This window comes from Brachyhypopomus gauderio, chromosome 2 (assembly GCF_052324685.1).
Source record: "Brachyhypopomus gauderio isolate BG-103 chromosome 2, BGAUD_0.2, whole genome shotgun sequence".
Classification (NCBI taxonomy): domain Eukaryota; kingdom Metazoa; phylum Chordata; class Actinopteri; order Gymnotiformes; family Hypopomidae; genus Brachyhypopomus; species Brachyhypopomus gauderio.
In genome coordinates, this window is record NC_135212.1 from 26,812,087 (window position 1) to 26,835,007 (window position 22,921).

General features: G+C 42.2%; 2 protein-coding genes across 2 annotated transcripts; both read right to left on the reverse strand.

The window, feature by feature from the left end:
* Window positions 1–859: 859 nt before the first annotated feature.
* pdpr (pyruvate dehydrogenase phosphatase regulatory subunit) lies at window positions 860–16,245 on the reverse strand. The gene is made up of 18 exons (XM_076992577.1): window positions 16,014–16,245; window positions 14,701–14,980; window positions 14,310–14,443; window positions 14,114–14,195; window positions 12,215–12,378; window positions 11,986–12,107; window positions 11,557–11,674; window positions 11,172–11,321; window positions 10,556–10,748; window positions 10,327–10,451; window positions 9,849–10,004; window positions 9,444–9,577; window positions 6,641–6,789; window positions 5,766–5,878; window positions 5,509–5,603; window positions 5,276–5,365; window positions 5,007–5,189; window positions 860–4,400 (listed from the first exon to the last, which is right to left on the reverse strand). Exons 2-18 carry the CDS (start codon window positions 14,967–14,969, stop codon window positions 3,996–3,998), a joined length of 2,682 nt encoding a protein of 893 aa, XP_076848692.1. The 5' UTR covers window positions 14,970–14,980; window positions 16,014–16,245; the 3' UTR covers window positions 860–3,995.
* Window positions 16,246–17,350: 1,105 nt separating this feature from the next.
* On the reverse strand, window positions 17,351–20,803 carry LOC143508826 (regulator of G-protein signaling 9-binding protein). Its single transcript, XM_076997434.1, has one exon. It carries the CDS (start codon window positions 20,183–20,185, stop codon window positions 19,457–19,459), a length of 729 nt encoding a protein of 242 aa, XP_076853549.1. The 5' UTR covers window positions 20,186–20,803; the 3' UTR covers window positions 17,351–19,456.
* Between the last annotated feature and the right edge of the window lie 2,118 nt (window positions 20,804–22,921).

Consider the following 22,921-nt stretch of genomic DNA (forward strand, 5'->3'; position numbering starts at 1 on the left):
TCCCGTGTCCATCTACCTCTCTTAACAGCCACTGGGTGGATGCCAGAGACGTTTTGGCAGATGCTTAAAATACGCACAGCATAGTCTCAGTGTGATGACATATTAAACTGTGTCCTACATTGCTAAACTGGACTCAGAATTGCTAATCAGTAACAGCCTCAAATGTTGAGACTCCTACAATTCCTGCAAATGTAACTAAAAATAAGACCAGAATAAAGACTTTCAAGAGGGCTAAGCTTGGTCAGTCTCTACATGCTGAGACTGTCTATGTCTTTGTCAACCACACATTCATTAATTAAATCCCAAGATGCCTGGCTGTCACAACCTAGAGTGTAGCCAGCTTATGTATTTCTGGCAGTGTCCACGCAGAGAGCTTTAACAGTACATATGAATACTAACTTTATTTATAGAATCGAATTTATAATGCTTCAAAAGGTCCTGTAACTACTCATCTATGGGTCCATCATCTAAAAATAGAGCATAATTTTAATGCAAACCTTGAGTGCCTGAATTAAGAATGATGAAGATAACCACACAAGGGATATTTAATATAGTCATAGTAATTAATAATATAGTAATAGTTATTTCAAGTCCTAGAATATCTTATGAACCAATGATGAATGATAACCAGGACAACGCAGATATACAACCAGGACAAACTACTGACATGAAAATTTCTCCTTAAAATATACAAGATATATATAGTGTGTTTCACGCATGTTAGTATACACAAAGCAGGAGGCTTTAGAAGTTCAACTAATCCCTGAGGTCTAATACTGCCCCCTTGTGGAGAATACAAGTAATAGATTAGTACATTACATTCAGTGTTAAAAGTGCATTAAGAAATAAACAGTGAATATAAAGTGATTTACTTTATTTAGTTTTAATAATAGAACAGATACAATCAGACACCCATATATTTCTGTGGGGTAAAAGGCAGTCTAAATAAAAGCCTCTTTCAGGTAACAGCAACAAGGAAAACATTTCACATTGAAATGCAAGTTACAGCAGCCAGAAACGAGAGAGTAAACGCCACACCACAGCAAAGCTGCACCACAGCATAACCGCACCAACACATCCTCTAACCGCACCAACACATCAGGTTCAATGCGTTTGTCCAACTAGTAATCTTCAAATGAGTTTACTCCAAAACCTTCTACAAGCAAATCAGCTAGATCAGTAATGTACTTTCTGTCTTCATACTGTACATGCCCCAATATTCCTCTATTCCTCTAGTGCACACGGGCAGAGCACAACCGCTCATCCAGGTCTGGTTCACCATTTGGCAAAATTCACGAGAACCAGAAAGGAGTTTCAGATTTATGAATCATACTGAAATGAAAGCACATGCTACTACAGAACTGGTTTTATATATATATATATATATATATATATATATATATATATATACATATATATATATTTTTTTTTTTTGTTTAGCCTGGTGGCCAAAACATTATGAATTTTCATTTTCATTCCTCTCCATGGTTTCAGGCAGGCACTGACCAAACAGTCAATGTTTGTGTGTCTGGGCTTCTCCAGAGAGCAAGCTGGGATATCAAACCCATTCAGAAGGAGCAAACACATCTTCCTCATCTGCAAGTCAGGTGCTTGGCGGGTGGTTTTCTGTTCTGGTATGACATCCAGCTTTATCCGTATGTGATCATTTATCGTCAAGCGCCGGGTGGTCACACTTTGGGCTTAACAGTAATTAACCCAATCCTAAAATGGTACCAAATGATTTGGTATGAAGTTCAGTTTTCCATAATAAAAGGAACATATGCAGAATCTGTGATAAAATCAATTTAAATAGAGAACTATATGTCGTACATGCCCCCTTAGGAAAGTCCGTTTAAGGTCATTTATCAGTGCGGTTTGAGGCCCGTGTGTACAGTATGCATGAATCTAATGGGTAGGCATGCTGCTGTGGCTCATTAGCTATATTAACCTATATAAGCCCAAAGCTTCAAAGGAAAACCAAACAAGAAAACAATGGTAAGGCTAATCAATCATTTGTTGACTAAGAAGAAAACACTGAAAATGTTTATTGTTTGTCAAACTAAGGCTTTAAGGTGCACAATCTTCCACTGATAAAACACAATACAAAAGTGCAAAATCCACTTCATGTTAATAAAGCAAAAAAGGTGCAAGAATCTTAGAGAAGTGTATAAAATGGCTGAAAAGGTTGATGTAAAAGAAGGCATTGTGTCAGACCTGCAGGAGGAGGGATGTGGTTGGTTTATAACAAGAGCTCTGTATACAGGCCAGGCTGAACAACCTATGGAGAGGCACCTCCGGAGAGGAGTCACTATGTAGTTTAGACGTTACACAGAGTCTGAAGTTTCTGTGCACCCATGTGGAGACATAAAGTGTTATTTTAAAACATATTTACAGAAGATCATCATGCTAAATATAATTCTGATCCACCATTAACAAACAACCACTGTGTTTAAGATGATTTTAAGATGACACCACCTTCTCAGGAACCAAATGGAAAAGTCAACAAAAGTAGGAACTGTGTTAGCGGCTCTCACTGATGATGAAATCACCACCACCACCCACCCACACACACACACCCACACCCCCACACACACACACACACACACACACACACACACACCAAAGACCTCCACTGTTAAAAATGTGTGTCATCTGATCAAAATCTACATCCAAAGTTCTATGCAGTACCTTGCCAAATAATTAGCAAAGTTAGGGCCACTTTAGCCACAGCAGTGAAGATCCACTTCAGGCAGGAGTGGTGCTGTGCAATGTAAGATTCAGTTACCTAGCATTGCACAGTCAAAAAACAAAAACCCAAGAAACAAAAATAAATTTATTTCAATGTTTGTAAAAAAATTTACATATCTTAAGTATAATGATTTGTGTTCTGTTGTGCAATACTCAGTCCACTTCAGCATATAACTTACTGCAATAAAGCATGACAACTTCAAATGGTGTTTCAGTCAGGTTAAAGTGAGAGTTAAAATGCATCATTTAAATTGCAGGAAAATGCATTTTCCTGCATGTATTACAACTGAAATGATAAAAAGCTGGCTTTGTAGAGACATTACACACATTCCTGTTTGTGCAGATCTGATATATGAAAAAAACTATAAGTTGTGCATGTCCATATAAAAATACACCCCTTCTTCTGAAATATATCCAAAATGGCTTGGTTTGTGGTTTGAGATCTAGAATGAAAACACAAACCAAGACCAAATCTTACACATAATACCCATAATTCCTCACTCCCAACTATCTGCATTGATGAGGACTTTGACCAGTCTATGACGTTATTTCATTGTCATTCTCTGCTCTTACTCCATCTCTCTGTGGGAAGCTGCAGAAGACGCCCAGATACCACTCACGCCTTCGGGCCCTGATAAGTCAACACAATCTGATTTTCAGGGGCCGCTTGATTCAAAAAGATTTGATTGTACACTTGTAATAGTTGTCATCCTCTCTCCACAGCATGACCAGTTAATTGGACTGCAGCCTGTATACTGGTTCAGAAGAGAGACAGGACCCACTGTCTGAAGAGGATCAATCATTCAATCTTTAAATCCACAAGATTTAAAAATATTAATAATAAAAAATATCCTGCTTCTGTTCCATTTGTGCATTAAGGTAAGAGGACCACACCAGACAGACTCTCAGCAAGGACTGGAGTCTAACAGTTCAAAACCAGAGTAGTTTTCCCTTCATATACAGCTAAGAATCTCCAAACAGAAAACAAACAACATTGTCGAATGAGAAAAACATCCCTAGAGTATGAGCAGGAGTAGGAGAGGACAGCAGGGCTTTCAGACCTTGTGGTGTGAAACGGATACTGCACACAGGAGCTAAAGAACAGGCGGACAGGCCGACACTGTGGGTGAGAAACAGGTGGAGTGACAGGAGGTGCAAGTGTAAAGAGCAACGCTACTGATCCCCATCCACAATCTAGACCCTCCCACTGGTCCTGGCCCCTCCCCCTTAGGGGCAGTCTTCCCATCTTACTTGCCCTGGAAGTTGCTAAGCTCCATGTCGTCCTTACGGCGTCTCTGCTGGGCAAAGAGTGAACTGAACGGGTACAGCTTGGCTTTGGCCGGGTATCTCTGGCCGGCGATGTCGACCTCATAGTCTCCGCGGTTGATGAAATCGGGCGTGACCACGGTGGGACCGGGTCCCGTGGCGGGCGGGCTGACGAAGCCCAGGCACACGTGGCGCTCCAGGGTGTAACTGTAGGCGCTGCTGGTGGTGACGCCCACGAGCTGGCCGTTGCGATAGATGGGCTCCCCCCACCAGGGCCACAGGTCCAGCTCAGCATCGTGATCCTCCAGGACCAGCATGACGAAGCGGCGTGTGACACCCTCCTGACGCTGGCGCAGCAGGGCTTCTCTGCCCAGGAAATCTGTGTCCTGAGAGAGAGAGAGAGAGAGAGAGAGAGAGAGAGGGAGAGAGAGGGGGAGAGAGAGAGAGAGAGAGAGGGAGAGAGGGAGAGAGGGAGAGAGAGGGAGAGAGAGAGAGAGGGGGAGAGAGAGGGGGAGAGAGAGGGGGAGAGAGAGAGAGAGAGAGAGAGAGAGGGAGAGAGCGGGAGAGAGGGAGAGAGAGAGGGAGAGAGGGAGAGAGAGAGGGAGAGAGGGAGAGAGAGGGAGAGAGAGAGAGAGCGGGAGAGAGAGGGGGAGAGAGAGAGAGAGAGAGAGAGAGAGAGAGAGAGAGAGAGAGAGAGAGGGAGAGAGAGAGAGAGGGAGAGAGAGAGGGAGAGAGAGAGAGAGGGAGAGAGAGAGGGAGAGAGAGAGGGAGAGAGAGAGAGAGGGAGAGAGAGAGAGAGCGGGAGAGAGGGAGAGAGAGAGAGAGAGAGAGAGAGAGGGAGAGAGGGGGGGGGGTATGACCATGGGCAGGGCAGAGGTTAAACGAATCATCATTCATTTATCAGTGTGGTTTAAGAAAACATTTTTGTTCACTCATGTAATTCTGAAACATACTAAGTGTGTCTATTTCAGAGCTGATTTTTTGATAATCACCTTGTCAAATTTAACACGGAACTCGCGGCCACATTCAAGCGGCGTGGTGAAGGAGTCCAGGTCCTGGCCCCAGAAGGCGAAGAACTTCTCAATGCGGAGACTGCGCAGGGCGTAGTAGCCTGCATTACGGACGCCATACTTCTGGCCCACAGACATCACCTCGTTGTATACGTGCAGTGCATACTGGGAAAAGCAGAGTTGATGACAAAATATTAGACTGGGCAGAATCAACAGGACATGTTAATGTAGCACCAGGAAGGGCAGCTCACCTCTATGGGGATGTAGAGCATGAAGCCCGGCTCCCCCGTGTGGGTCATACTCATCACCCTGATCCCGTTGGCGTAACCCACGCTCATTTCCTGTAGTGACCACAAAACCTTTCACAAAGATACAATGCCAGCATTGCCTCCCACACAGCGTCCCCGTCACGACCCTGGAAATGTGCATATTTGATCTTATATCAGCAGTAGACAAATGTACAAACACAGTATGTGCCGCTGACCTTACAGAACAGAGAGGGGAAGTGTTCAGGAGTCATGGACACATAGGAGAGCTCCGACAGCACATCCGTTGCCCGAGGACCAATCAGATTAAGAGCTGCAAAGTGCGAGGTATCAAGGGGAAAATGTCTAAATACATTCTTGCATAAGTACAAAGAAATGAATTAAAACTTAAAACATCAAAGCTTCACATTTCCTGAACGTCTAGACATTTTTTATGCCACTAAACAAATTTCTTTCATGTGTGGGAGCCTCTCACCAGTGTACTTCCAGCTGACATCCTCTAGATGGAGCTGTGGGTCATTGGGCATGTACCTCCTTAACCAAGCCCAGCAGTGCACTTGCTGATCCGTAGGTGAGATGATAAAGAAACTAGAAGTTCACCCAACAAAAATCCACACACACACACATCATTCACCACATAAATACATTATAAACATGTATGCATCAAATGCAGCATATTGGTCACATACTCAGTGACTCAAACAATGTCATTAATGATGATTTAAGAGAGAGACTGTACATGCTTCTAATTAGGAAATTATGTAATGGAAAGAGATCTCATTTTGACGTGATTAAATGAAGCACAGATTACTATGACTGAAACAGTAACTCCACAAAACTAAACACAGTGAGACGAAATCAAACACATTTTAGATTAATTTAGATCAGAGGTCACTAACAGGCGGACCGCGGTCCGGATCCGGACCCGAACGCAGTCCTGTCCAGTCTCATTCCTGATTAACTCTGCAAATTTCTATTTCCGTGGTCCGCAACCAACGGACCTCGGTCCGGATACGGACCCAAATGTCTCCCCCGGACCACAGGTCAGAGCTATCTGCCGAATTTGGCCCGCAGAAAAATAAATATAGTTGATTAGCCCTGATTTAGACTATCGGAAACAGGAGAAACAGCTTAAGCTTTCACTGATCCAGTGTAACTGCCAAACACATTCAGAGCTGGATGACCTCCTGCTGTACAGAACTGCTTGGGTCCCATCTGCACGGGCAGCATGCTGGCTTCCACTATGACAGAAGCAGCATGTTCCCGTGTGGAGGTGGAGGTGTGATGGAGGCGTGGTGGAGGTGTGGTGGAGGTGGAGGTGCGGTGGAGGACGTCCACTTGTGGACTAACCTGTTTTTGCTGAGCCGCACCACACTGCAGTCGTTCTCGTAGCCACCGCGCTCATTCAACATGCCCGTGTGGACGATGTGCCCTACAGGAACATCCAGGTCGTTGGCACACAGCCTTTGGAGCAGCTCTAGGGCCTGGTCCCCAGTTGACTTACAGACACGGGCAGCAAAAGGACAGGAGTACAACACACCTTCAATTTCTTTGACAAAAAAAAGAAAAGAAATTCTCACTATTTTACTCAAATGTTGACATTTAATGAAGCTACATGGCTAATGTAACTAACAAGTTAACAGGGACCCAAAACTTCACACACTTGCACACAACTTTCATCTTTAAAGGAAATATTTTCAAATGTAATCTATGCCTGCCAATTTGCACCACACAGTTGATCACCACATGATAAAACCTATAATAGAAGCTTAAAAACCCTTAATACATGTTTAAAAGTTTGAAGGACTGGTGATGTAACAACTTCAACACTAAGAATAAACTGTGGCAGGTATGGGTGGTATTTGCCTCATCAAAGCTTCTCATGCGGTCTGGAAACATCCCAGCACTGCAGCTCCACAATAAAAGCCCTGCATTATTTTCCACTTTCTCCAGTTTTGTAGGTTCCATTTGCATTCAGGCAGAGCTAATGTTTACAGAGACTAGCAGTAAGGCATTAGCGCTAAATCCTCCTTCTGGAAAAGTTAATTATACAAATCTTAATTCATAAACACCTTAAAGCATTCAGCAAATATATGTTTTGCATAAATATTTATCAACTGCTCCAACAACTTTCATAAGGATTTCTTTTTATATTTAATCAGTATGTAGAGCAAAAAAAATTCTGCTCTCTGGTAATCCTTGATATGACACACGCAGTATAAAGGAGCATGTTGAAAAACAACTTTTCTTAGTAAACTAATTGTTAAAAAAAATAAAATTATTTAGTATCAAAATCTATAAGTAGATGTAGTAAATATGAAATGGCAATACCAATAAGTTTTTTAAATGCTCAGCCATGATTATTAATCCTACTACGTTCTGTAGAACTGATGGATTTTACCATTTGCTCAGGACATTGGGCTACAATCCCAGTAAAGATTTAGATCTTACACACACTGTTTAAATGAGGACTGGTGATGTTTTGGGTTTTAATTTGCTATTGCCTGCATTCAGGCCATAGTGCCAGTCCAAGAGAGAGGCAAGACATTGAGGAATCCGTCTACATGCACTGTATTAACAGTGCTCAGTCATGGGTAGGATTGCCACCTGTCCCGGTTTTCCCGGGCTGTCCCGGTTTTCTTTCTTTTTAATATTCGGTTAATAGTTAATGTCCCGGTTTTCACTAGGTTAGTTCAAACGACTATTTAGGCAGCCTCTGCACACTTAAAATCTTTGGGTCTTTTTTTTCCTCGCTGTGTTCATTTTACACACCCCCCCCCCCAACAATTTACGTTCACGTATGACAGTGTCCTTGTTTTTTGTCAGACGTAGGTGGCAACCCTAGTCATGGGCAGTGCTACATCATGCCTGTTTACATTTCTACTTACAATCTTCAATCTCATCTAGATTCTAGAGTTGCCAAACCAGATCAAAGGCCCCATCTCAGGCTTTTAATGACAGAACCATTACTGGTGCCATCGTCCCCATCATCATCCTAACTCACATGAATATCAATCTGTGATCCATGGGTAACCGTTTGTGTGAAGGAAGTGCACTCACACTTTATGTGACATACACATACAAAGCCACCTGACTATCATTAACAATTGCAGTATTCATGCCAAGATACAAATGGCGTCATCATTCAGATACTCGATTCTGACATTTTTATAAAGAACATGATTAAACGGATACTGGACAGTGGAGAAACTAATGTAATAATTTGTGCAACATTTTCATTGCCTTTCTTCAACAAACTTTAATTTCTATAGCATATTGTAGGTTTGATGGATATCCTACAATTAAATTTTAAAGCTGCTAAAATGTATTAAAGTATTCCAAGTAAATTCAAATTACAACTTGAGTGATTCTGTATTATAATCATGATTGCGCATACTTGTGGGTCAAGCTCTTTATTTGTCAATCGGTTGTAATATAAAAAAAAAAATGTAATTGGACCAATTTAATCATGAATCATATTAAGAATTAAGACTGGACTATTCATCACAAACTGCTGCTGTAACTGGTGTAAACTATAACCTGTTTTATTCTTATTGCCTTCTTCCAAAACCCTCTAATCAACTTGATTTAAACCTGAGAAGACTTTCAAAAACAAAAGGAAAGAAAAGGAGAAACACCTGACTGGAAAAAGCAGCAAGGGGAGGAGCGGGAGGAGCAGGAGGAGCGGGAGGAGCGGGAGGAGCGGGAGGAGCAGGAGGAGTAGGAGGAGCGAGAGGAGTAGGAGGAGCAGGAGGAGAAGTAGGAGGAGCGGGAGAAGTAGGAGGAGCAGGAGGCGAATCTCTGTAAACGTCTCACTTCATCCTTACTAGTTGTATTTACAAGATCATTCAAAGATTCTAATGCTTAATAATTTGTTTGCAGATTTTTGTAAATGGATTTAATATTCCTGACAAAATGTACCCCACAAGGAAATCTGTAATACATAAATTTAAGTTCATTAAATTTTATGAACACTATTCCAATTGTGTAACACGTAACAAGTAATGTTAGGTAGTGCATTTTCCAGTGAAGTTGATGAGATGAATGGCAAGCTCAAAATGAAGATGGATGACAAATTCAAAATAATCAATTAAAAAAAATATATATACATTTTTTAAATGGAGGAGGGAAGCAGTCCTAGAGGAACACTCACTGTGAGCTCAAACTTGGTGAAGGAGGACATGTCGATCACACACACCGCCTCCTTACAGCACTTCACTTCCGCCCCAACAATGTCAAACCAGTCTGGCTTGTAGAAGGTTTTACTCTGGTCCAAGGCCAGCAAGTCTGTATCACAGGAATGTTTTGAAGGTTTTGAGTATTTTATGTTGAGTAGAAGCATCATCTCCAAAAGAGAACTCAAATCGATGAAGAATACAACAATTATCATTCAAATCCACCAGTTAGGATGATTATATTTGGACAAAACCAACACAGACACTGAATCGATGTGAAAAATTACACTTTTCTCTTAAACTAACAACTCAATAAGATGACAAGTAAAAACTCAACAAATCAAAGCATGACCTGTTAGAATCAGGTTAGAACAACCTCTCACCCTTTCCAGCTGGGACAAAATATTTAGCGCGCTCAAAGCCGTGCTTCTCCATCCAGCGAGCCCCTTGAGTGTCCAGCCGGTCGTAGAGGGGACTGGTGCGCAGCTGCCTGCCTGTCTGGAAGTCCCATCTGGGAACTTTTAGCTCATACAGGAGAGCTACTCCCAGCACCAAACGGGCAGGGGAAACAGGGTAAGAAAGAAAATGCTTAGTACACACAAGAGTGGGATTAGATAAAGTGTGAATTGATGCTGCCATGAAACACACACACACACACACACACACACACACACACACACACACACACACACAGTTCATGCATAATAAATACAAAAGGCTGCATAAAAACATGAGAACAAATTTGAGCGACTTTAGGACGTTTTGCATGAGCGACTAAAGGAATCAGCTTCTGCCATCAATAGCTTTTCTTTTTCTCTATGAAATCCTATACAAACACATTCTAGCTTGTTCAGCACTTACGCATGACCTCCATGACCCGATGGCGTAAAAAGGTGCGGCTGCTCTGCAGATTGCCAAAGCGTTTGATGTCCAGAGGCCAAACGTTAGCGGTGGGATATCCGTATGTCATCCATTCAGCCAAGTACCTGCACACAACCGGGGTGGGAAAGGGAAAGTAGCAAATCAAAAAACCAGAAGAGACACCAGAAAAATACACCGAACCCTCAAAGCAACTCTGCCTCTTCCTTACCTGCCTGCTCCCCCAGCAAAGGACAGGCCAGAGGAGTTCATGCCCGCCAGGACAAAGTAGCCGTGCACACCTGGGGTCTCGCCCATGAGACAGCGCATGTCCGGCGTGAAGGACTCAGGACAGTTCACCAGCTGCTGGATCTCACAGGATTCCAGGGTCGGCATCCTTCTGAGCAGAGCGCTCAACATGGGCTCTGAAGCACACAGCCAGGCGAGACAGGGGGTGAAGTGTAGTATTAAATAGCAAAAGGTTATGGAGAAGAACAATTTCTTGCTAATAATACAATATTTCCCAAGTAGCCTCAAGAATCTTTTGAATTACAATATACAGTATATAACTAATGCTGTGAGAGCTAACAATATCTCACAAATTTTAATCCTTATACGTGCACATATCATCACTAAGTACTGCTACAGTACAAAGGTGAGAGCAAACAGCCTCCAAAACTGCAATGTAAGGATGCGTGCCAGGCTGTCCCAAACGATCCCAGATGACTCAGATCTGATCCCATGTTTAGTAATGTATACTCTCTTTAGCCCAAAAGAGAATTTAGAAAAAGACCCTGAAATGCTTAATATACCGGTATTTAAAAAAAACTTAGTGTAGCTGCACTCACCAAAATGGTCCCAGTCCTCCTGCATGTTCTGGATCTCCAGCTGGTTACGGCCCTCGGTGAAGATGGGCTTCGGGTTCTTTTCAAAACCTCCTGACAGTATGCCGCCCTGCCAAGCCCGTACATAGATCCTCCCATCCATATCCATCACCACTGAGTACAGTCACAGTTCTGCATTCAGTCCAGCCTCCTGATTGTCCAGTGTCAGACTAAAGCAACCTCATAGTACAACTGACACTGGAACTGACAACAACAACTACGCTTGAACTTTTAAGCCTACCTGAACACAATACCTGCAAAGATTATATGATGAATAATCACATTTTTATTTTTGTTTTTGGTACTTCTGCCATGCTTTTTGGGGACAGTAGGGTGTTTAGGCCGTCACCTGGTGTGCTAGGTTGAAGAGGTTCCTGCAGAGCTTTGGTGAGGAGGTAGAAGTGCTCACAGCCATGCAGAGGCACAGATACTTTCACTTCACTGCTCTGGCCAAGTTCATACGCCCACTGCCAGACACACAAACCAGACTCACCACCACTGGCTGAGGGAGTATCCCCCCAGAGGCTTCCTTAGGCATGTATTTCTTATGTGATGTTTAAAATTCATTTAGAAAGTCTAAATCTTTTTTTTTTGTATATCCATTGTTTTAAACTTGTTTTAATTGAAACAAAAATCATAAAAGGCTATATTTACACGAAACCATTTACATTGTTTTGTAAATTAATGAATTTTCTTCATGTGGTTCTCCTTGCTTAAAAAAACTTTTAACTCAGCACTGTGGAATGGCACCATGTGCTCCAGGTTCTCTCCAACCAACCTGTCCAGCGCAGTTGACAAAGTACTCGCACTCAATGAGACCTCGGTCGGTCTCCACACCAGTCACGTGTCCCTTCTCCATGAGTACATGGTTCACGCTGGTCCTTTCATGAATCTGGACTCCTGTGAAGAATCAAGATGTACAAGGGAAGACGTCATGAAAAACGACACTCTAGAGTGACGGATTTAGATGTAGCGATGATGCCAAGGCCAAAGCTTGGTAATCTCACCATGCCTCGCAGCTGCCACCGCAAGAGCATGATTGATGTCTGGAGGTGAAGCCACAGCATCTCCTGGCAGGTGGAGACCACCCACCAAGTCATGAATGTTCACCAAGGGATGAAGTTTTACAACCTCTTTGGGTTTAATTACATTACAGGTGATTCCTAAGACCCTGTAACACAATGAAGAAGTTGGAGGGAAATATTGCGATGGAGCATTTCTCAAAAAGTGGTCAACTGATCAGCCATAACATTAAAACCGACTGCCTAATATGAAGTACGTCACCCTTCGCCACCAGAACAGCTAAAACCTGTTGAAGCATGGATTCCACAAGACCTCTGAAGGTGTACTGTGACCCCTACACATTTGTGGCTTATGCTTTAACTCCTGTGCAATTAATTAAATTTGGTTTTCCAGGATATCAATGAAATTGAGATCTGGGCAATTTGGAAACAAAGCTAACCCCTTGAAGTCTTTTTCCATGTTCCTCAATGACTTGTGGTGTTTGGCAATGAAAGGAGCCATTGTCAGTGACGGAAAAGGCAACAACCATGAGGAACTACCATTTCCATGAAAGGATGTACTTGGTCTGCAATGATTTTTAGGTAGAGTGCATGTCGGAGTAACGTCCATATGAATGCCAGGACCCAAGGTATCCCAACAGAACACATGCCCACAGCGTGACACTTGACATCTTGCTTTCTCCCCAAAATGCAACCTGGTGTCTTTTATTCCCCAGAAAAGCAATGCAAACACAGCCAGACATCCGTATAATGAACGAAAATATGAGTCATCAGAGCACGCAAACTTCTTCCACTGCTCTGTGGTCCAGATGCTCATGTGGCCATTGTAGGTATCTTCATCATTGGACAAGGGTCAGAATGGGCCAGTCAGTGGTTTCACAATCCACAGCATTTCTTCCAACATCTTCCCATAACAGCCAGCAATAACTTTTTTCGGCAATTTATGTTACAGCAGCTCTTCTATGGGAAGGGACTTGATGGGTGTCATTACCGGTGCACATCAGGGAGTGTCATGTGCTCATGATCCTATCTTTGGTACTCTATTTGTTCTTCTTTGGAGCTCTTGTGGTAGGCATTAACCAATGCATAATAACCAGTGCACACACGACAAAAACCTGCCATGTTAGAGACATCACAACTGGGCATTTCATAACAGTGTTCAGATCTGCCCATGTTTTCCACATTAACTCCCACAAGAGCTGATTGCTTGCTGCCTAATACATCAGACACCTTGAGAGGTGCCAGTATCTTTGGTTTCAATGTTGTGGCTGACATTTCTGATCACCACATCAATAGGGCCAACACTTTACACAGACACCCTGTCAGGCCAAATGATTTGGGGGAAAATGTGTAATCGCATTGTGGGTGACAAATATTATTATTAAGTTAAACTCAGTGGTGTATCCATGGTCCACACAGTACTAACATCTCAACCACTTACTAAAATAGCAGCAACAGTGTGTTTCAGACAGAGGTCCTTCATCAGCTGTGCAATCAGAGTGCTTCACAAAGTGAAGTGATTCAAAGTGCTTGCACAGCTGATGAAGGACCTCTGTCTGAAACATTTTGTTTCTCTGGAAACTGAACTTCACTGCAATCTTTAATACCTCTCTCTCTCTCTCTCTCTCTCTCTCTCTCTCTCGATAAAGGCAGTGTTGAAGATTCAATTTAATATATTTATATGGCACTGATACATGATTAACATAGCATGCACAGTTTTAGAGTGTTGTTCTTATCTAAAGCAACAGGGCAGTAAACTGAATGCATACACATGTAAAAGTGCAACTGATGTCACAAAGCAATACACTGGAGCTAGAGTGTTAAAGCAGCCATGCAGCAGTATATGGCCAGACCAAGATTCTTAAGAAAATCAAGCCATCTTACCTAAGCCTGGATGCCAAGCGCTTCAGAGAAAGGAATCTGTCCTGATTCTGAGCCAAACACAGTGAACCAGTCCTAATAAAACCTAGAGAACCCAGATACCCAGACCCAAAGTCACTGTTGTGAGCTGCATTCTCCAGCAGCTAAGAATTTTTTTCTTTGTAATTATTCATAACTTGTAAGCATGCAGTTGTCACACCTGTTTTGACTCCAGTCTCCTCTTCCAAACGCTCATAGAGTGCATTAGAGTAGTCAGCCATTTGGCTCTCAATAGAAATAGGTTTGGCAACACTCACTATTCCAGCACACAGGCGTGTTGTGCCAGCTCCAAGCCTGTAAAAGACAGAGCCATGCCACATATAAAAATACAACTGCTAGCCTGTGGGTCATGGTAAAGGTTCAAGATAGCAAGGTCACGATAAGATTTCAGATTTAACAAGTATACTAACTTAGTATAACTCAGTATGTATACTTGAAAAACTCGAACCATTCCAACATTAGGAAACATTAGACCAGATAGCTAGTAGTAGGAATATTCTGAGTAAACATTTTGCATGCCATTGAGCAGTACATAGCACATGAATACTCACCTGCCCTGCTCCAGCAGTACTATCTCTGTCCACCCCAACTTTGCAAGATGATAGGCCACTGATGTTCCAACAATGCCTCCACCACAGATCACTACTCGGGCTTGGCTAGGGAGGGGTACAGGCTGCACCTCCTGAGCCGTGGTTAACAACCGGGCCGAACCCCAGTGGCCCTGACGGCCCGGCCTGGGTCCACAGCTTCTAGCATCTGTGAGAAGCCGAAGGAGCAGACCAGGGGACAGGCATCTGGAGCTCCACACACAGCCACGCATGGCTCTTGCACCTTTAAATAGACCCATGTGAAGTTGTATCAAAATAAACATAAAAAGCAGACAGTAAAAATGTTTGTGTCAGATATTTTTAAAGGCTGACAAACATTTTGTGAAAAAAACAATGAAGAGAGGAAAAAGAAAAATCAGTCATTCAACCATTTGATTAAAAGACAGATACACTGTCAAACCAGACTAAGATTTACGGTAGAAATTGACCTTTATAAAGATGATAAATGAATGTTATCATTTTTAACATTCATCTTTACAACAAACCACTAAATTTGCAACTACATTTGTCCCTGAAAACAAAAAAAACGACTGGGCTCTAATACTTCAAATGCACAATTAGCCCTGACCCCAAGGTTTAGTCCCGTTCATAGACCATAGATTGGATCTGTCCTATAAAAACAGGACAACACCAGTTTTCTTTTAACAACCTGCCCTCTCATTTTCAGGTCCCACGAAACTCCTAATGAGACAAGTGATTAAAGCAGGAAGGAGGTGTCTACTGTGAAAAGTTGAGTTTTTCCAACTTAAATGTTGCACGGCTGAGACTCCCAGGACGCGCCTATGACAGTAGGCCGGACGATACCCTAACCAGACGGGTGCTGTGCGGTTGAGAGGGGGGAGAGGCGCATGGCACAGCAGGGTCCGGGTTTCACTCTCAGTCTTAATAACTCCCGAGTTCTCACTCCGAGACAGGAGTGAGATAGCGTTACACAAGCACTGACTTAAAACGGACTGCGTGCGTTTAAACCATCGTTTCAGCGCTAGCTCGGTTCGTTAGCTAACCCAGCTGCCTTTTGGAGACCTGGTTAGCTTCAGTTCCGTTTCATAAAACTATCAGATTGAAGGTTACCCGCGTAACTCGCCCAACTACGTGTGTTTGTGTTTGGTAACATGGCTAGCTGCGGTGCGTTAGCGTCGTTTCCCTCAAGGTTACTAAGCCCGGTTAGCCAGCTCGCGAGCGTGACGTTACTTTACACCGTTGGGATATCGGTGGTGTTTCTAACTTCAACTCGGGCCAACGGCCGCTGAACTCACCTGGTCGGTTAGGCCAACGTACTCCTGGGGTCAGCCAGGCAGCTTCGACTGCCAAACCTAAAACTACCCAGCTAGCCAGACGACAGACCCGCGTCCCCCCACTACGAGGTGGAGCCAAACTCTTTAGACGATGTTGTCCTAGCTTAGCTCGGCGAGCGGAGGCTGGCTACATAGTGTTAGCAAGCTAGCTTAGCCTGTTAGCTGGAGTGAACCCCCTCGGTCCTGGCGTGACTATCTTGGCGTCGTCAGGGTAACGTTGCTCTGACGTTACTCGCTGGATAGACAGCGGCGATGATTTTGTGTCAGTACGACTCTTTTTGTTTGACAAAATGTTTCAACATCAATAATAACCACTATTATTATTGTTGTTGTTATTGTTATTATGGATTATTTGGGGAAAAATGGGTGAGGAAGTTATTTATTAATCAGCAACAAAATGTGCAGGGGGGGACGGAACCGTTGTCTTTAACAACACATAGTACAGATTCATCCGTGTTATTCTAATATAATGTAGATCACTTCATGCTATAGGTTAAGTTAGGAGGAAGTCACAAGCAGGATTTAGTATTAGTATTGACGTGTTACCTTTTAAAATGTAAACTGTTGAATCTACTTCCGACCAGTAAGGAGCGCTAAATGTCCGTGGGATTGCATGTGAAAAAATAAAACGAAAACGAAAAGCGGGAGATTTCAGAATTATTCGTTTTCTCATTTTAATATCAAAGTTTTTTTTTTTATTATTTTGTAATCTTTTCTAAATCGTTTTTGATTTGATTTGTTTGATGGGTTGTGATTGGAAATGTATTTCAACATATTCAACACCCAAAACGGGTGTCATTAAAACACATTCACAGTTCATACTGTATCATAGTAAATACTACTTACTTAGTGGGTGTGTACCTTGGCCTTTAAATGTCATTGATTTTCTTACCCCATCCCCTGTTCTAGGGTGCCACTTAACAAACACTCACTGCAGTAATGATCAACTCATGAGTCACAGGTCACAGCAGGAAGACCAATTAAATCAACTTTAAGCTCCAATCCAAAATCACTGCAACTGCTATTACAATTTTCTTACAACTTCAGTAACAAATGCTTCAAATAAAAATGCACCAATCTTTTAAACCACAGCATTTACTGTGCACTGATATTCTGAGATAGTATCTGGAGGTGGGGTGCTGGATGGGGTGCTTGTATTATATGTCTGTTGGGATACAAATAAGTTCTGCCTGGTCCTGATTTGGGGAGGAAGGTGTGATTTGAAGAATCTGCCTTCTGTGGTAAAAAAGTCAATAGGGCATCTTAAGTATTATAAACTTTGTTCATAACAGCTCAAATCATATTACCCCAAATTGTGAGCACATGTTAAACTCAAATCTAGCAGGAATTAGAATATGTCAAAGGGCCAGCATATAGAATTGCCAGTGAAAACACCTTTTTAATGAGGATGAATGCAAAGTATTTGAAGGATTTAACAGCAGCATTATTCACCACAGACATTCAGACCATGCATCTGCAGAATCATTGATGACGTGGTTCTGTTGGTTTGTTTGTTTTCCTGTGTTGTTGTTGTATTCAGTCCCAGTAATGAGGAAGTACTCCGGGGCCCTCCAAGTTTTACTTGGTGAGAATTCTAATTAGTCTTTGAAGCTGGGGGAAAGATACATGCTTGACACTGTAACCATGGTGATCAATCAGTTACTCTAGGTGCACTTGGCAAACTCACTCTTGTCAGCTACTAAAGTGCTCTCAACAAAGCAAAGCGTAGTGTGAGAAGACTGTGAGACGTATGAATGACAGGCATAAACAAATAAGCAAGATCTTGTGTTTCTTGTAAAAATGAGCAAACACAGATAAAACACTATTCGGATCTCACTTTGCTAAAGGTTAAGTAGATGATGTTTTATCAACTTTTTTCTTGAGTATATCCTATAGTTTTGTGTTCATTCTAATCACTGCATATCTGTAATCAGATCTAGACATCAGGTCAATAATTATTTTCCATTGTGCACCCACACAGTAGTCTAGTTTTTGAAAATGTAGGTTGTCCATCCCAATCTCCAACCATTAAGGAGAAGAATTGCTATTGTCAAAATCTCCTATAGGCTCTTTTCTCTAGTGTTCCACACATACATTGTTGCTAGAGTATCTTTTATTTCCTGCAAAATATTGGTTGTAGTTAGATATAACATTGTATTATACCATTTGGCTTGAATATTGTCATTATGCAGTGTTGGAAGTCTGGGTCCATTCAATAACTTACCTACCTTATCAGGTAAGTGCAGTTTTCAAATAAACAAGCTTATGTAACCATTTTGTCAACTGATCAAATTAATAAAAGTGTTTTGTTTGTATAGGCAGTTACATACAGCTACATAACTTTCTCAAAAATCTCATAAGGGAATAAGAGGACAGTTTCCAGCATAACAGTGATTAAATGTGTGCAGAACAGGTAAATACCACATTTCTTCAGGTAAATACCACATTTCTTCTTGTAAATACCACATCTCAAACCAGATATAACTATTGTTCACATTATTTATTGTAATAAAGATCTTAAACTGTATGTACACTTTGATAATGAATTTGTTGTAGGCCTATTCGCTATATAACCCTTGCAGTGTATCTGCAGAAACTATGGGCCCGCACGTCTAAATGGCATTTTAAAAAGCTGGTCTAAGATACAGCTTCAAATGAAATACTGTCTCCAGTGATAAAGGTTAAACTGCTTTCGTGTTAAAAGTGTGTTACAGCAAGTTTACTGAGTTTAGTTAAAACGTTGATTTTGGATGTACTTAATTTAATGGTTTATTCTCCACTCTTCAATAAATAAAATCTAGCTCCATCTAGTGAGATGAGTTACAGGTATAATTCTATTAAATTACTATGCTAACCTGATCCTGTGATGCCCATGAGGCCGAAGGCCACTGAGGGAATTTCGTTAGGTGTTGACAGTCTACAGTTTACAGTGTTTTTTTTACAGTGTTTTCTCAATGTCCTGATTATCACAGTACAGGAACCCAATGCGATAATTTCGCAGAGCCCTGATGAGGCCCGTATTATTTCTCAGTGAGACGGACACGATGTTTGACGGAGACGATTTGTTCTGCTTAACCCGTTTTGATATTATTTCAACCACTACACGACGCTGTCAGCGTGGCATAGCGCTCGGCCGATGCGCCCTTTCCTCACACAAATGTTACCGTTCCCTTATTAATACTGCGTTATAATATTGCCAGTGTGAGGACGCGCGCTCGTCACACCCACAAAGGAACTGGGTTCAGCGCGAACCGAGCCGTCCTTCCCCGCACAATGTTACAGCGCAGCCCACACTGGAGCAATCTAACCCTGGATGCGTTTTAGTGCCAGCCTCAATACACCCTGGCAGGCTAAGATACATGTAGACCTGCTGAAACAGGTCTTCCATTTAGCATGACACTAATTCAAAGATTAATAACTAAGTATCCTAGAATCCCAGCAATGAGTAAAACTACGGTGAAAATAACTCCCGCGAAAACCCTCATCAATCCGGCTTCGCTGTCACCTCCTTCCTTAGCTTCCTCCTCACACAGTGAGATGACACCCACAGACGAGTTCCCAACGCTAGTGGTTGATTTTAGCTCAGCACCCGCTTCCTGCTTAGCTTCTACTGCCCAAGGTGCGACTTGAACCTTCATCTCCATCTCTTCCATCATCTGGTCAACCTGAGCAATCTCAGCCTCCAGATCTTTCAGATCTGATAAATCGATACTGGCGTCTGCTTCATATTTCATATTCTGCACACTCATAGCTCGGGATGCTACCGTCGTCGTGCTGCCTGTCATGCCCGTCTGGATGAAGTGCCGCGTGGGCACTTTCAGTGGGAAGTCCTGACCGATCTCCAGGGACCTTCTCATATCAACCTCTAAGATTTCCATACTACTGGTAAAAAGCACCCATAATCGCTCGTACTCCGCACGGTCGTCACTGCTAATGGTCTTGTCTTTCAGTAATGCTGTTAGTTTAGTCCTATTAGCGGCGGCCAGCTCTTGGGCTTTTTTGCGAGTCTTCTTAAGCTCCTCGCGTAGATTCTGGGAATCCGATGTGCTGCCAAGAGTGGATACCAGGTGTCTGTAGCAAGCAGTCACTTTATTTAGGGCGTCCAGCATTGTTTTGCATTCGTCTTTTCCCATGTTTGTCCAAGAATATATCTTGCAATGAAAAAAGTAGTTATACCTAAGTGGTAAAATGGTGTGCTGTGCTCCAGGTATGAATGCCCTGTCGTCTTCTAGTGTCCACAGATCCACTCTGCACTCTCGCCATAACACATTCCTATCCAGCCATGTTCCCTGTGCTGGCACAGCTGTCGGGCATCACAATAAATGGCACTGTAAACAGCTTTACTTTTGCCCTCAGAGATTAGTCAGAGGCAATCGGAACAGTAGGCGGATCAACCATCTTTTAAAAACATGTTTTCGTTTCATATATAATATTAATGCGTGGAACGAAGGTACATGACAGGAGTCAAATGTTTCTCCAAACTCACAAATAGGTAGATACACATCGATAATCCTTTCACACGAGACGCAATTTGTCCAGCAGTAAAACTCGCTCGTTACTGATTGAAAGGTGTTGTACAAAAAATCCTTTCTTTAGAATTAAATTGAAGTATCCAGAAGTAGCATATGTTTTACGCCGTCATCTCATGTATGTACTAAAACCGCTACGTTGGGAGCCGTCCACATCAGATTCGTTGTCTTTTAAATACCACTAGTAGCTTAGTGCGGTCACATGGACACGCATCGCTTAGAGAACCAGTCAGCATCCACCACTCGCTGGAATGAACAGGGCTACCAAAAAGCCCCGCAAAATACGTTAACACGATTGGTTGGTTGGCACAATTGTATTTGAATATATGGAGCAGTTGGTTCCATGCATCCATCATTCAAGATAAAATCAATTATTTAAGTGCGTGTTCATATTTCTGAAAATAACACGGTTTAAGCAACACTTCAGAACTTCGTGTTAGTATATTGTAAAATGTTGCAGTCGATTGTAAATCCATGGCACCATGATTGATCGACCGTTGACTGCGATCCTACATTCGTCTGCATTGTCAATTTATTTCTCTCACTCTTGAATGATGCCGTTTGGTTCAAAAGGCGGGTGTTGTCTGAATGGTTCACCGGTTCCATGACTCTGGATATACAGTTGCATATATTGGATATTTCGGATAGAGGTCCCTCATCAGTTGTGCACAAGCACACACACACACACACACACACACACACACACACACACACACATATATATATATAGATAGGGAGAGAGAGATTAAAAATTGTAGTGAAGTACAAAAAGTTTCCAGGACAGAACATTCCAGATAGAGGTCCTTCATATCAGGTGTGCAAGAAAAATAGAGAGAGAGAGAGAGAGAGAGAGAGAGAGAGAGAGAGAGAGATAGAGAGAGATGGGGGGGGCCATATGTAGCATCAGCTATGGAAGCAAAGTACTTCAAATTCAGAAGCATTTTGCTCACACAGCTGATGAAGGAAACTATAGTACAGTGCAGTTGCTCAGTTGCAATTACAGGACTGTAATGCAGCCATTTTCAGTTCATGTTTCATGCATTTGTTCATGAAGACACCAGACTACTTATACTATTATAATTCAGGACATTGCCCTGTTGCGAAGAGAAGCACTACCTTCTGAGTTCTGAGCCACATGTTTGGATCAGAGCAGTGAAGAAGTTTCTGCACATCGACAAGCTTAATGCTGCCATCAGAAGTGACATCATAAAAACACATGACAGAGGTGGGGACTCGAGTCACATGACTTGGACTCGAGTCAGACTCGAGTCATTAATATTAAGACTTTTGACTTGACTTGAAAAAATATTCAGAGACTTAGACTTGACTTGGACTTTTACACCAATAACTTGGGACTTGAATTGGACTTGAACCTGTTTACTTGCAAAGACTTGATTTTTTTTACCCCAAATCTAAATTTAAAAATGCATATTAATATTTATAAAGTCCGCCCCATTAACTTCATTTCCGTCCTTCTGACGCAGACCGGTGTTACACCAGATTCTGTGACCGTCGAGTTTTGTGACCACAGGGGGCGCTATTTCACAGTTTCTGTTCAGAGTCACAAACGCTTTAAGAATGCTACGTAAACTACGCTGATGCACTTTCTTTACTCGTTTTGTTGGTGTCCACGAGCCAAAATATGACAGATGTTTATATTTACATGTTATCGTCTCTTAATTACATAAATGTACTTAAACAAGATTTACCATCCCCTCACCATTGCAGCCAACAAAGAAATCATGAATGGGATGTACAGGTGAGCCTTTTTAACTGGGCTCACCAATTCTGACGGCAGCCATCAGAATATGTGACCCCACTGAATCTCCAGGTAACAATAGTAGCCTACACCGTGACTCCACAATAACAGAAAACAATGAAAAAATAACCCTAACCTTTTATTAGTCTATATTTAAACATTTTATCCAAATGTTTAGAATAACCATTCGTAATGACAGCATCTTGCTTACGATGAAGCTTGCTATTTTCGTGTAAAATGATGTAACGAAACATTCTTGTTTAAGTACATTTATGTAATTAAGAGAAGATAAAATATAAATGATCTGTCATCTTTTGGCTGGCGGACACCAACAAAACGAGTAAAGAAACGCATCAGCGTAGCATTCGTAAAGCGCTGGTGCCTGTAAAAAAAAAAAGACTCGAAAGGACTTGAAATTCCAAGTTTCAGACTTGGGACTTGACTTGACGGTTGCCTGTCTTGACTCGAGACTTGACTTGAGTTGACTGTCTTTGCTTGAGACTTGACTCGGGACTTGAGGATAAAGACTTGGACTTACTTGAGACTTGCAAAACACTGACTTGGTCCCACCTCTGACACAT